The following is a 14,930-nucleotide window of genomic DNA, read 5'->3' as shown; positions in this document are numbered from 1 at the left end:
GCTAGAGTATTAACTAAATGTAGCAATATGCTTAACAACTAATTACAATTAATTATCGCTGCACAATAGTTTAATTTATTATTTTTGTTTTTGTTATTTAATTAAATTCCGCGTTTACTAAAGAAAATTTGAGTAGCTTTCAAAGCTTCACATTAAATATTGTAATCTGTGTGTATGTTTGTGTGAGCACATATATATATGTGTGTGTACTCGTCGATGTGTGCGTTGTGTTGCATAATGCTTAATTACAAACAAAAACATTAATTAACTTTAATTATAGTATAACATTTGTGGAAATTAAGTAAACGTGTAGCATGCATTTAGGCGCGCGTATCAAAGTGCTTCGATAAGAAATGCTTTAGTGTGTTTTGAATACAAAAAGAAACAATACTAATTACAAATTTAAACAACTTCAATTACAACAATTCAATATAAAGCTTTTTTTAGATTTTTGTTTTTTCCTTTAATTTCAATGCAAAAATTACGCACTCTGTGTCAATGTATGTGTGTAGTGAGTATTTCGAGTTATGCCAAATTTTCGCTATTTAAAGGCAGTGTTTTCTTTTTTACTTTTCCACCTTTTCACTTAAATTTTTCTTACTCATTTTTGTTGTTGCCAATTTGCTTGCTGCACTTCACTACTAAATCGTACGAGTCTAAGCTAAAATCTATTCGCATTTAAATACAATGTATCAGCGTCGTTAAATTTGCCAAGTGACGCAGATTCGTTAATTTTATGACCACAATTCTTTATTGCTGCCCTTTGTTGGACGACACTACTATGCATGTGCACTTGTATATATGTATATATATATATGTGTGTGTGTTTGCGTATGTGTTTCGAGTTTGGCGCGTTTTGCGCTTATTGTACTTCGCTGTCACTGTCGCTCTTCTCTGAAAAGTGGAGAGAGTGGATTGCACATAAATTGAGGTTTTATTGATTTTCAATTGCGTTAACGGCTTATACCTTTCTTGCCAGTGTATGCGTGTCGTTTCAGTCGATCATATAAGTCTTCTTTAGTTCCATACAGCGAAGCATTCGACCTCGCCAATGTACTCATTTTACCGCCATGCAGACCTGACGTAAAGAGAAGAGGAATAAAATTAGAAATAAAAATGAGAGATTTGAAAAATATTAGAGCAAAACAGCACAACTTTACAGTGAAAAATAGCATATCATAATATAACGTAACGTAACGTAAAATAATGTAACGTCATATAAGATAATATAATACATCGTTAGATAATACAACTTAGCGCAACGTAACGTAACGTAACTTAACATAGCACAACTTAACGTAATGTAACTTAACGCAACGTGACTTAACATAACATAACTTATCAAAGCATAACTTAACGTAAGATAACTTAAGGTAACGTAACTTAACATAACATAACTTAACGTAACATAATAAAACATAACGTAAACTTAACGTAAGATAACTTAGCATAATATAACTTAACGTAACTATCAAAACAAAACTTGGCATAACGTAACCTAACTCAACATAACGTAACGTACATTACTTAACATAGCACAACATAGCAGAGCATATCCTAACATAGGGCACAGTATATTTGCAAGTAGATTTGAGAGTTTTGTTTTCCCAAAATCCGGCAAATTTCGTGAAAAAAAATATACTAATATAGATAAATTCTTGGGAAGAAAGATACAGATCCATAACTCAAAAACTGAGACCCCAGTTCGCATATATACGGACAAACATAAGACGTGAGCTAAATCGGCCCAGCTCATCACGCTGATCATAAAGTCCTCGACGTTTTCTTCTGCTTACAACAAACTTAATACGATCGTCAAAACATAAAATTGTTAAAACTACTCACCACCGCCATCCTTGATGTACGCCTCGTTGTAGAAGTTCGGCATCTCCCAGCCGTCCTCCTCGTCATCGTAGTAATGCGCATAGGTGCTGTGATGTGACGGCGCAATAGACTCCGCATAAGGCGTATGCGCACCGTAGTAGAAGTTCACCTGCGAACCGGTTTGATCGATAGCTGGTGTGAGCATTTTCTTTGGATCGCGACGCTTGGTCGAACGTACGCAGATCATCCAAATCAACAGCACAATGACGATGATAAAGATAACGGCACCCGCAATACCACCGGCAATATAGGCAAACTCAGAGCGTTCCGCACAATGCGGACCGGTGAAAGAGCCAATGCAACGGCATGATGGTGTACCCTTGAGATCTTTAACACAAGTGCCGGAATTCTCGCAGAAGCCATCGCACATGTCCGTGCACTCCATACCAGTACCATTGAAGCCAGGTTTGCACTCACACTTGAAGTCCGACGTTTCAGGCACCAATATGCAATAAGCATTAGGGTCACAATGTGGACGACCCTCGGCAATATGTTCGCATGGGTTGGTGCACTCCGACTTGGCGGTGGCGCCCGTAATCTTAGTACTGTGATTGGGTGGACATTGTATGCACGAGGTTTGCTGTGAGTCCGGCTGATAGTAGCCCTTGCGACATTCCACACACATATTGAGTGTACCGTTGAGATAAGTACCGGGTGAGCAGACAGGCAGTGTGCATTCCTCCACAGAATTGGCGCCCACTTTCGGTGTTGTACGGCCAAGCGGACAATTGACACATGATGGTTGTACGCCCTGTGTGCGATACGTGCCACGTGGGCATGGCTCACAACGGCCATCGATGCCAAGCTGTTGACCAGAACTGCATTCATCGCGACATTCCTTGCGTGAGGTGGCCTCACTGGAGCGTGTAGTCTGACCGAGTCCACACAGTTCACAGCTGAATGAACCTTCGTTGGGCTGGTAGAAGCCATGACCGCAAGAGCGACACAAGCCAGTGTCCGAGTCAAAGTATTTACCAGCTGGACAACGTTCCTTACAATCGGCTGCCGAACGTGCGCCGGGACCGGCAGTAACACCTGTTCGACCGGCAATCACTGGACACTTGCTGCATTGCAGTTGTCCCGCCTCCGATTGATAAGTGCCGCGCTCACAGGCAACACAAGTCTTATTCGCCGTATCGTAATAGGTGCCAATGGCACATGGCACACAGTCGGGTATCATAACCACCTGTCCAACGGGGCAGGCATACTCTGACCCCAATTCCAGCGAAGCTGGATCGGGTACGGTGTTGGGTAGAATGTCTTGTACGGCGAATTGATCATCTTCGAGTATAAGTTTTTCCAAGAGATTCTTTACGGTCGAACGTTCACCTGTGCTCGAGTGGATTACCGGGTCGCTGTGAATAAGAAGTGTTAGTAATTATTACTTAGGTTCAAAGCGGCGGCTTAAGGTTATGTGCTAAAAGCTAAGCGTTATTGGGTGGCATTGAGCACAATTTGTGAGGATGGGATTAGCAATAGTTAGATGTATGTAGGTGATGCTAGTGATTTGCAAGGATATGATTGTTATGTTACGGTTAGTCCTACTATGCTGTGTCACGTTATGTTATGTACAGTCACATTACGATTTGGTACGCTGTTCTATGTTAAATAACGTCATTTGGTCATGTTAAGTTATGTGATACACGTAACCTTATGTTATGTTATTTTATAGTATACTATATGTAATATTGTGTTAAGTTATTTAACGCCAGGTTATACTATTCTATGTTATGTTATGATAAGTTAAGTTACGTTATGTTACGTTACTTTACGTCAATTTATGTTACGTTAACTAATATTATGCTCAGTTACGTCTATTTACGTTACGTTAAGTAACGTTCTATCACGTCATATTATGTTATGTCAGTTTAAGATATATTTAGTTACGGAATAATACGTTACGCTCCGATAAGTTACGTTACGTCAAGTTACGTTACGGTAAGTTATGTTCTATTGCGTCATATAACAAAATGTTAAGAGTAATTACGATATGTTATGTCACATTATGTTATGTTAGCCCCCTTTATTCCCTTACGTTATGTCAGATCATGTTATGCTATGTCATGTTAAGTTAAATTTTCGAAATAAGATTACTGTTAGCATTGATGGGGAAGCTTAAATCGCTTTAAAAACTTTCGAAAGCAACAGCAAAACTTAAAATCACCAAGCCACAAGCCACCAATAAAATAATTAACGATAAATTGTATAATTTATGTGAGTGAAGCGCTTTCGCCCGGCGTTATTAGCGTGCTAATGTGCGCAAATTGAAGCAGAAATTCGACAATGAGCATAAACATACTTCACTGCCGGGAAGAGTATCTCCAGCATGTACGTATCGCCGCCGGCTTGTTGGCGTCCCTGACGACTGCGCGTCTCCACTTCATCGTTTTCGCTATAAATCAGTGATTAATTGTGTTAAATTCGATTAAAAAACATACACATAGAAAACTCACACATACACAAACATTTAAATGTACATGCAGACACTCATAGCGGTTACTTTTACAAACATATAAACATTAAGTCCACACGTATCTCTTCCGACATATTTTCAATTTATAATTTTACTTACTTGAGCACTGGAATCTCTGCCTCCATGACGTAGACACCACCATCCTTGACCTGGCGACTGACACGTTGACTTTGGGCCGCACGGTAGTGATCGCATTTCACATCAATCTTGATATCCTTGCATTCGCTGAGAAGATTAGAGAAGAAATAATGTTTTTTATAAAGCTTTGAGGTGAGCTTTTGCAGTTTGAGCTGTAATTCCCGACTAATTCCCGAATTAGTTGTTTCAACATTTTTTCAGAATCTCAAAGAATTATAATAATCAGCGATCTTATCATCTATTGCCAAGGTTTCATTTCCCACCTAAAAAGATCTCTAGATCGAAATGTGGATGAACAGCCGATCTTCAAAATTTACTAGTTTCTAAAAAACATGTCACCTTCAGACGACCAGGAGAGAAAGATCTCTAGATCGATATGTAGGTGACTACTCCTCCTTTATAATATACTACTATCTAAAAATTTCACCTTCAGACCACAAGAAAGATGCTTTAGGACACTCCCAGCCTTGTCGCAGTCATGTGAGCTTTCTTTCCCTTTAAAAATCTTGTTCAAGTAATACTTTATACACATTTGCTCTACAATCGCTCGAAGCATTCAGTATCGAAAATTTCTTTATTTTGATACTAAAGATATAACCTACATTACTGATAGATCTTACGACTTTAGTCCAGTTTCTACTTCCGCTTCTGTAGTTCCTTCTAAGGTGGAGTTCCAAATTTTAAACAGCTTTTTTTGAACCATAAAACTCAGCAACTTTCTCTTAAATTCAAGTTTATAAAGAACTTGCTCTAAACTTGCCTACCTAGATTAGACGAGTATTTAAGTAGAAGATAAACATAATCGAGGAGGTTCCGTAAAGCTTGGCACTGTCTGATGCGACTCAAAATCAAAATTCCATTCCAGATCTTAACTACCTTAGATTATAGCTCGATTCACCGAAGTTACTGTTGACTATGGACAGATAACATCTTTTAATACTTCGCAACTAATTAGAGGTCAGCTATTTTATCAGAAATTATTCCTAACTGATTTTAACTAATATTTCCTGCTATCCTAAACGATCCGTAACACTTAATAGCCACACCGACATCACCTTAAACAAAAATATATAAAAAAAAAATAACTCACCGTGTACCCTCCACAGAGTATGAGCAGAAGTTCCAGTCACGATTGAGCGCATTCACCGAGTTCGTCACCTTTTGACGCAGCACACCTTGGCCAGCCTTGTTGCAGAGCACATCCGAAGGGAAGAGCATCTTAATGCGGAAGACGCGTTGTGCAGGTTTGGAAGCTGTAAGTAGAAGTAATATATACGAAAGATTAGTTTCAACTTCAACAACAAGAACAGCTCTTAGAAACTCACGTGAGCAGGATGGGTAAATCATTGGCATGGATGGTTCGCGTGTTGGACGCCAGAAACCTTCAGCGCCACAAGTATAGAAGTCGGGTACAGCCTCCGAGAAGCGTAAGCCAGGATTACAAGAGATTTCGCAAACCTTAAATTGACCGCCTGCGCCCCAATCTTTGCATACTTGCACACCGCCAACTGGATCGGCCAAAGGTGGACAGAATTCAGCTGCAAATAAAGACAAATTACGGTTAGTACCATTTTATAGACACATCCTTATATATGTTTCTCTCTTTCTGTCTTAAGTACTCACTCAGCAGAGCAACCTTGAAGCTGCATGTGGCAGTATTGCCTGCAGCATCCGAAGCTATGTAGGTTATGTCATAAGAGCCCCAAAGCAAGGTGGTACCCGGACGATGACCATTACGTTCAATAATCTTAGTTACGCCAATGTTGTCACTGAAGTGTGGTTCATCCCAAGTTACCACGGCGGAGCCATTCTTAGCAATGACCCACAAGTCACCTGGACAATGTTCCACTGTTGGTGGTTCTTTATCGACAACCAATTGTTGGCAGTTCGGACCTTGATAACCGTTAGGGCATTTACGTTGACCACACATTGAAGGCACTGTACGTTCGACACCACCAGATGTGACTTCGTAACCGGCCCAGTTTAGTACCAGACCATGATAGAGCACAGGCTCTGAGCGGCAATCACGCACTTGTTTCTGTATTTCGGAAGTGATATCCAAAGCGCGTCCCCAAACTTGCGCTTTAGTAATTGTACCCTGGAAACCGGACTCGGCATACGAAGCTGAATGTGTTGTATCATCGGGTTGAGGACGTCCAAGTACGGCCCACGCATATTCGGGCAGAGTACGTCCGAAACCATATTCCATTTTGCTCGCGATAAGACCCTCCGTAATCAACTGCAGTTGACCGCTTACACCATCCCAAAGTATCGCCACATGATGCCATTGTCCGTCATTAACTGAAGTGTATTCACCGAAGGAGAGGAAAGCGTCAGGCAGATCTTCGAAGATGGAAACCTGCACACCACTTGAATGCGCTTGCAAGAGCAAGCGGCGATGGTTGGCGATGTGTGGTGATTGCACGCCGTAGAGGGTGAAGAAGATGCCAGTATCGTCCTTTTGCGCGAATTGTACCCACATTGCGATAGTTAGACTGTTGGTCTCGCCAGTGTAGAAAGGTACCACTTGCGCGGCGGTGGAGCGCAATGGATCGCTAAAGTATAAATCGTAGTCTACTTGTATTGTCTTGCGACAGTCATCGCCGGTCATATTGAAGGCGCACTGACAGTAGAAATCATTCGTCAGATCGATGCAAGTAGCGCCAGGTGGACATGAGTTGTCCTTACAGTCGACAATATCATCCTCGCAGTTTTTACCCGTATAACCAGGTGGGCAGGCGCAAGAGTAGCCATTGCCATAGTCAATGCAGGTTGCGCCATTCTGGCAAACATTTGCATCACAAGCGTCGAACTCGTATTGACAGCCAATACCGGAGAAATCAGCTGGGCATGTACAGTTCAATCCAGAGCCATAATCTTGACACTTACCGCCATGCATGCATGGGTTGCCGATACAACGTTCAGGCGCGGTCTCACAATTCTTGCCATCAGTACCACTCGGACACACGCAGAAGTAGTCCTGGAATAAATCAATGCAGTTGGCGTCATTCTGGCATGGCGACTGACCACCACACGATGTAATCTGACGTTCGCAACGCACACCACGCCAACCCTCCAAGCAAGTACACTCAAAGCCAGCAACACGATCGCGACACTGCCCACCATTCAAGCAAGGACTGGTCTCGCAATCATCAATGTCTGTCTCACAGAATGCGCCTGTGAAGCCTTCACGGCATACGCATTCAAATTTGTTATCCAGATCGAGACAGCGTTCAGTGCCCACTGGGTTGCATGGATCACTCAAACACTCATCGATCTCCGCCTCACAACTGAGACCAACAAAACCTGGACGACACTTGCAGGTAAAACCATCCAATTGATCTACACATGTAGCGCCATTCTGGCAGGGGCTCGATTCACAATCATCAATAGTATGCTGGCAATTTTTGCCAGTATAACCAGGCTCGCAGGTACAGCTGTAACCATTCACCAAGTCCACGCAGACGCCATCATTAGCGCATGGTTCATTAGCGCAATCATCAATATTAATATCACAAGCATCGCCGCTCCAACCCGGATGACAGACACACTCGTGATCGAAGAGTCGATCAACGCAGGTACCATGCTTGCACGGCTCTGATAAGCACAAGTCGATCTTCTCCTCACAACGTTTACCGGTGAAGCCAGGTGCGCAACCACATTGGAAGTCATTCACCAGATCAGTGCAGTTCGCGCCCAACAGGCACGGATTCTCAGCGCAGTCATCAATATTTTGTTCGCAATGTATACCCTCCCAACCAGGCAAGCAATCACATTTGTAGCGACCCTGTTGTAAGGCCAAGCAGCTTGCGCCATTCGCGCATGGATTGCCATTCGCCGTGCAAGGATCGATGGTCACATCACAATCGGCGCCAGTATAACCGCTGCGACACAAACAGGTGTAGTTCTTAAAACCAGGTTCATTCTTGCACATAGCACGTGCCGGACAGGTATCATTGCTGCAATCGCTCGCTTCTTCCTGACAATTGATGCCCGAATAACCGGGTGGACACTCGCAGCGATAACCTTGTGGTAGATCAGTACAAGAGCCACCATTGTAACAAGGCTGTGAAGCGCATTCATCAATATCGATCTCACAGCGTCTGCCGGAGAAACCAGCCGGACAGAAGCACTGTACACCGTGACCCATGGGCACACAGAGACCACCATGCATGCAAGCGCCCTCACCGCACACCACCGGCTTGCATTCCTCCCGTCCTTTTGCGCCAGGACCTTCGGTACGCATATTAGTTGGGCACTCATTGCAAGTTTGTGCGCCAATTGCGCTCTGATAGTAGTTGACCGGGCAGGGTGAGCACGGTGCTAGGCCAGTGTATGAGTAGAAGCCTGGTGCGCACTTCTGACGACACAGATCCTTTGTAGAAGCGGCCGGTTGGAAAGTGAAAGTGTTTTGAGCACATGCAGTGCAATCCTTGAAGCCACCAGTTGGTGGATCACTGGTGTATGAGTTACGTGGACATTCCAAACAAGGTACCAACCCCGTTGGCGAGTACGTGCCGTAACCGCAGACAGGTATACAATCAGCTAGCGCCTTTGAACCTTCCTCCTTAGTGTAAGTGCCAGCCGGACAACGTAGACAAGTGCCCTGGCGATCGCGGTTCTGATAGTAGCCACGTGGACAGTTGGTACACACGCTTTGACCGGTTATGACATAAGTGCCAGCGGGACAATGCAGACAACGCGGCACATCACTCGTATCCATATTCAGCACTTCACCAATACTACAGGTGAAGCCACGCGAAATGTTACTCTTGAGTGCGCGCAGCGGTGGACATTGATTGCCGATGTTGGAGATATTTAGCAGCGAGTCGATGACTGCGCTGGCATAGGGCACACTCAAGTCGAATATCAAGTTGAGCGTAGAGCCGCAAAGCTCGTACAATTGTGGTTGTCTAACGGCTGGCAGGATCGAGAGTATAAAGTCCATCTTCACGACGTTTTCCTCCAACAAGCTGGGCACCGATTTCACGAATGACACATTCATATTAACATTGACAGCCGAGCAGCGCTGCGACAGTAGACGGTTCAAACCGGCGTAGTGTTGTGAGAGCATATCTTGATATTGATTGAGACACGCCTGTGCAACAGCGCCGTTAGCGCGATAAGTGACAGTGGCAGTAACTTGATAATCAGCTTGTTCGGTATTTTCCGAAACGCAGTCGGGCACAACCGAAGTGGGCTTCCACAAACGCGATGTTTCGCAAGAGAATGACTTCAAAGGTTCGCCATCAGTGAAACGGAAGCCGGGTTTACAAGTCGCTATGCACTCTATGCCACGATCGCCAGTTAAACAATTGATAGCGCCATTCGCTGGTGGTTGCAGTTCCCAATCCACACATGGTGAAGCTTGCACCGAGACTTGGAAGTGACAGAAGGCGCGATTGTTGTACTTGTCAGTGGCTGTAACGGTAACATTCTCATAGCCACCAATGGGTATGATAGCGTGTTCGGGTGTATAAGTTACGCGCACATCGCCAGACTCATCAGATGTCTTAATACGTTTACGTGTGTCGTTGAAATTCACGTTGTAGCTATCTTGACGTTCCACCAATTCGATGACGTAACTTTGTGGACATTGCAGCAGCGGTGGCGTGACGTCGGGTACGGTAATGTTGATCTCGCAGATAGCCACATTACCATCATAATCGAAAGCGACATATTTCACCACAGTATCCTTGAACACATAAGAGGGAGTCTTGAAGTTTTGTGGCTTGACTTCGAGACGCGCAATGGAGCCAGAGTTGTCGACGGCAGTAGGTTCGGTGAAGTTGACCGGCAACACAGCGCCGTTCTCATCATGCCGCACAATGATCGGTTGTTGTGGGCAGTTCTGGAAGATCGGTGGTTCATTGTCCACGCATGGTGAGTAACCATAATCATAACCTAGCAGTGGTTCCTTCTTGGGCTCTTCGCAACCCATCAGCTCGAATTTCAAGCATGCATTATCCATATAGCTGACGATACCCAAAATAACGAAACGTGCCTGCACATATTTGGGTAGCGTAATCATCGCCAATTCACCATAGTTGCCGGGATCGCGCATAGTCAAATTGAAATTAGGGAAATACACTACATAATTCTCATTCTCAGCTTGTTTGTAGAAGAAACGTATCTCGGTGGGACGTCCCACAATATCATTGGTAACCACACCCTTAACCAAAATCGCCTTCACACGATGTATCTGACCCAAATCGACGCTGACATAAGTGAAAGCCTCCTGCTTGCCACACCAGCCAGTCGCAGAGTTCAAACGTATATTCTTAGCCTCGTAATTCGGACGCTCCGATGTGGCATTAATAGCTGAATCAGGTATCTTACCTGAAGTAACACCCAAAGGTTTGATTACACGGCATTCAGGTTCGCGTATGCAAGTAATCGGACGTGGATTAATCAATATATAACCGGGACGATTGCAACCGAAGTATACTTCCGAACCCTGTTCGTAACTGCGCGCGATTTGGCGACCATCACTTGGACGACCAGGATCCTCACACACGGGTCCTTCGCAACGCAAATCACCAAAGTCCCAAATACCATCGGATTGACAGCGCACGACATTATCGTGACGGGACGTCTGGCCGGCTAACTTGAATGTATTCTGACAGCCGAAGAAGAATGAGCTCTGGAAGCGTGTGTCTACAAATTGTCCATATTCTGCGCCAGGTGTTGACATTGGTTGATAGCAATCGACGCGTGGACAAGAAGGCTGCGAGCCAGATAGCCAATAGTCGGGTAAACCGGGTTTGGGATCGTACACACACTGACGAAAACCTGAAGTGGCTGTATTGCGTAGCTTACGGCCTGGTGCACTGCAGGTAATGGTTACATTATCACGGAAGGGCACTAGCACGGATTCGGGATCAGGACGTTCGACAGCTAAGCCCTCTAGCTTGTCATCAGGTAAGGATACACACTTGGCATCTAATAAAGAGAGTTTAATTAAATGAGATATAAGTAAAGTTTTATAATGATAAACTTACAGTTACATTCCGGTACCGTGGCGTTCCACTGACCCGTCGAGAGACAAAGCACAGCGGCGCTGCCTGACATAATATAACCGAAATTACATTGGAATCGCACAACATCACCGAAGTGATGATCGTTCTTGTCGGTCAAGAGCTTGCCGTTCTCAGGTTCCAACAGTGGTGGGCACATCAGTGGCACACAAGTCTTATTACGCTGATAGGTATCGCCATCGCGTTCGCCTGTTTCGGTGCGTTCAATGCTAAAGCCAGCTGTACCGTTAGCTGCGAAGAGTTGATAGCCCGTATTGCAAGAGCAACCATAACTACCGGGTGAGTTCACACATTTCTGATCGCAACCACCGTTATTCTTTGCGCACTCATTAATATCCACACAGTCCAAACGTGTGCAGCCCATCAGCTCCATGCGTATACAAGGTGCACCGACATAATCCTGTATGCGGAAGCGTATATAACGTGCCTCGATGGGCATTGGTAGATTGAGAATAGACAGAGTGGGTTCTAATATGCGGAACTCAACAGCAGTGCCATCGGGATTGGTATAATCTTTGAAAACATCGGTAAGATCATCGGTATACTGTAGACGCACGGCAGAAGTGAATGCGACATTGCCATCGAAACGTTGCACGGACATCGTACGGAAACCACGTAGTATAGTTGGTGCTTTGAGATCAATCAAAATCCAATTTGCACCCGGTTCGACAAGCGCGCCACACCAGCCAGCTGAATTGAGGCGCACAAAACTCTTCGTGTAACCTTCCTCACTGGACGAAGTCATAATACTGTCATCGGGTATACCACCATTGGCCAAACCCAAATCACCGACCGGACGACACTCCGGTGTTGGCGCAAAACCTGCGCGACACTGACAATGGAATGAACCATTCGTGTTCATGCACTCTGTGGTGGCCAAATCACATTGGGTCGACGTGCATTCGTTGATATCTTCACAGGTGGGTGGATTCTCAAAGATTTGTTCCGAATTACAACGTATGATATTGCTACCGATCAGCTTGTAACCCTTATAGCACTGCACGCGTGCATCATCGCCGTAGTAGTAGGGACGTGCTGAGTCCACGACAAAACCATTATCGATTTTCGGATATTCGTAACAACGCTTGCGCGTGCAACGTGGCACATCACCGCTCCAAGTGCCGTTAGACATACAAATCAGCACCGGGTGACCATTACGTTCATAACCCGATTCACACTCGTATTGCACGATAGTACCGTAACTGCGACCGCCGCCATTTAACAGCGTCACATTTGCATGCGGCACTTCGGGTAGCGGAGAGCATTGTGAGGCCATGCAAGTGGGCGTGCGTTCCCAACGGCCATCGGGCAGACAGGAAATCTTCTCAATTGGCGCGCCCGAAGCAAAAGCGAAGCCGGCATAGCACTGATACATGGCGACGCCGCGATATGTGACGTTCGACGAGCCGATGGAGAAGCCGTTATCAATTTGCGGCACTGGACCACAGTAGACCTCTGCGTGTGGTAGAAAAACAGGTGTTATAGCATCAATGTGTTCGGTATATCGTTTCATTAAGACTCACCTTGACATTTAGGTATGTACGAAACGCTCCAGTTACCACCCTTCATGCACTCAGTAACGATTTTATTCTTGCCAGTCGAAAACTCTTGTCCAATGGGGCAAGTAAACTTCACCACAGTGCCAAAAGCGGTATCACGACTCGAAGCCAAAGCGCCTATGCCAGGTTTGAGCTCAGGACAATCGGCAGAGAAGGTGGCGGACCAGCTGTAAAGTAGAAAAGTATTAATACTATGCGACTGCTATAAATTTAGCAGCTTTCGTAATTTACCCAGCCGCATTATGCAGCGCATCTGAGGTGAATTTGATCAACATCTCGCCAGATGAGGCAGTCAACGTTAGCTTAGGCGCTACTGTGCCTGTGAAGCCATCACCCGAATGCAAACGCAGACCAGCTGTTGAGGAACCATCATAGACTTGCACGAAATCGCTCTTGTGTACCATAAACTTATCAAATTTCAATGAGAGTGGTGAACCGCTTGGGTTGCGTATGGTGAAATAACATTCCTGGTTCTTTGGATAATCCTCCAAACCGTAGGCGGGCGAGGTCACAGTGCCGTTACGTGCTGTGATTGTTGCCCTGCAGCCCTGTATATAACGTAAGCTGAAACCTTTACCCGACTCACCCAAGCTCGATTTGAAGTAGAGATACAAAGCATTACCAGTCGAGATAATAACTTTCTCATTGTCCTTAGCTTTACCCGTCAAGCGTGCGATGGGTCGACTCATTGGCGATTCACCATCGCGTATAAGCAGCACATCACGTGACTCGGCCACATCCAAGTCATCTACCTCAATCGAAATAATGCGTCCCGGTTGCGCCTTGATGATGTACAAACACTCCAAGCCGCCGGGATATTGTTTCGGATAATTCGGACTCGTCAAAGTTTGACGCTGCAGATTCGCCTTCAATACGCCACCACAATTCTTTGCCTCCGTCTTCCAAGTGGCGCGGAAACCCTTACGCTCTACACTACCATCCGTAGTGAATTTGACAATCATAAAATTGGATGCCGACACAAATGGTTGCATCGTCAAATCCAACTTGCCGCTCAGCGTTGCCAACGACACCGACTTGTCCTCGGTGCGTCCGCCGACCAACACTTGCACTGTATCGAATGTCTTTTCCGTTTCGAATTCTTGGAACTGCAATATGATATTGCTACCCAATGGACCCTCTAATGTCCACTTGCATTTGCTCATCGCCGCATATTTATGTGGATAATTTGGTGTTTCAATCACATCACCGCCCGATTGCATGTGATAGTGACACTGTGCCGGACAATCCAACTCATCCGAACCATCGCCACAATCATCAGCGCCATCACACTTAAACGCCTGATTGACGCACAAGCCATTCGAGCAATGTATGGAGTTTTGCGGACATGCCGGCGCGCGGCACATGAACGGCAGCAGACTCTCGCAAGTGTCCAAACCCCAGGATTGCATGCGCGATGCGAAAGTGGCGGCAACACACTCGCCGGACATCGGGTCGGGTTGATTGAGTGACCAGAAACCGGAGTATTGTGAGATGAGCGCGCCCGAAGCGGACTCCAAGGTATTGGTGCGCAGATCGTCCAGCGAGGCCAAACCTAACCAATATTTATCGGAGGCGCGTCGATTGGGATCGTTTGTGCGCGCAATGGCGAGTGTGTTATTATTCTCCGCATAGGTGTCAATAGCAACAAGTTCGGCGCCATATCTAAGGAAGAGAGAAAATAAAATTAAAAGATGAAAATGTTTGTATGAAAAATTGTTTAATTAAATTTGGTTAAATAAGAATCAAAAAAATTAGTGAAATTTAAATCATTAAAAACGTTAAAATGGATAATAATTTTTTTCTTAATATTATAACTTAAAAAATAATTATTTAGTGAAA

At 44.9% G+C, this 14,930-nt stretch overlaps 1 protein-coding gene across 1 annotated transcript in view; it reads right to left on the bottom strand.

Moving 5' to 3' along the window:
* Positions 1-625: 625 nt before the first annotated feature.
* The window catches only part of LOC108974467 (sushi, von Willebrand factor type A, EGF and pentraxin domain-containing protein 1), a gene marked incomplete at its 5' end in the record, with an annotated part of 27,599 nt that continues 13,294 nt past the window's right edge, over positions 626-14,930 (bottom strand). The window contains 11 exon segments of the mRNA XM_018942321.1: positions 626-894; positions 968-1,078; positions 1,846-3,239; positions 4,184-4,276; positions 4,457-4,582; positions 5,586-5,748; positions 5,821-6,033; positions 6,119-11,437; positions 11,497-12,987; positions 13,056-13,258; positions 13,323-14,753. Of these exon segments, the coding sequence (XP_018797866.1) occupies positions 863-894; positions 968-1,078; positions 1,846-3,239; positions 4,184-4,276; positions 4,457-4,582; positions 5,586-5,748; positions 5,821-6,033; positions 6,119-11,437; positions 11,497-12,987; positions 13,056-13,258; positions 13,323-14,753 (10,576 nt within the window).

This window comes from Bactrocera latifrons, unplaced genomic scaffold (genome assembly GCF_001853355.1).
Source record: "Bactrocera latifrons isolate USDA-ARS-PBARC rearing strain unplaced genomic scaffold, ASM185335v1 scaffold_556, whole genome shotgun sequence".
NCBI lineage: Eukaryota > Metazoa > Arthropoda > Insecta > Diptera > Tephritidae > Bactrocera > Bactrocera latifrons.
The sequence above is the reverse complement of the archived record's forward strand: the minus strand, read 5'-3'. Positions and strand labels throughout refer to the sequence as shown.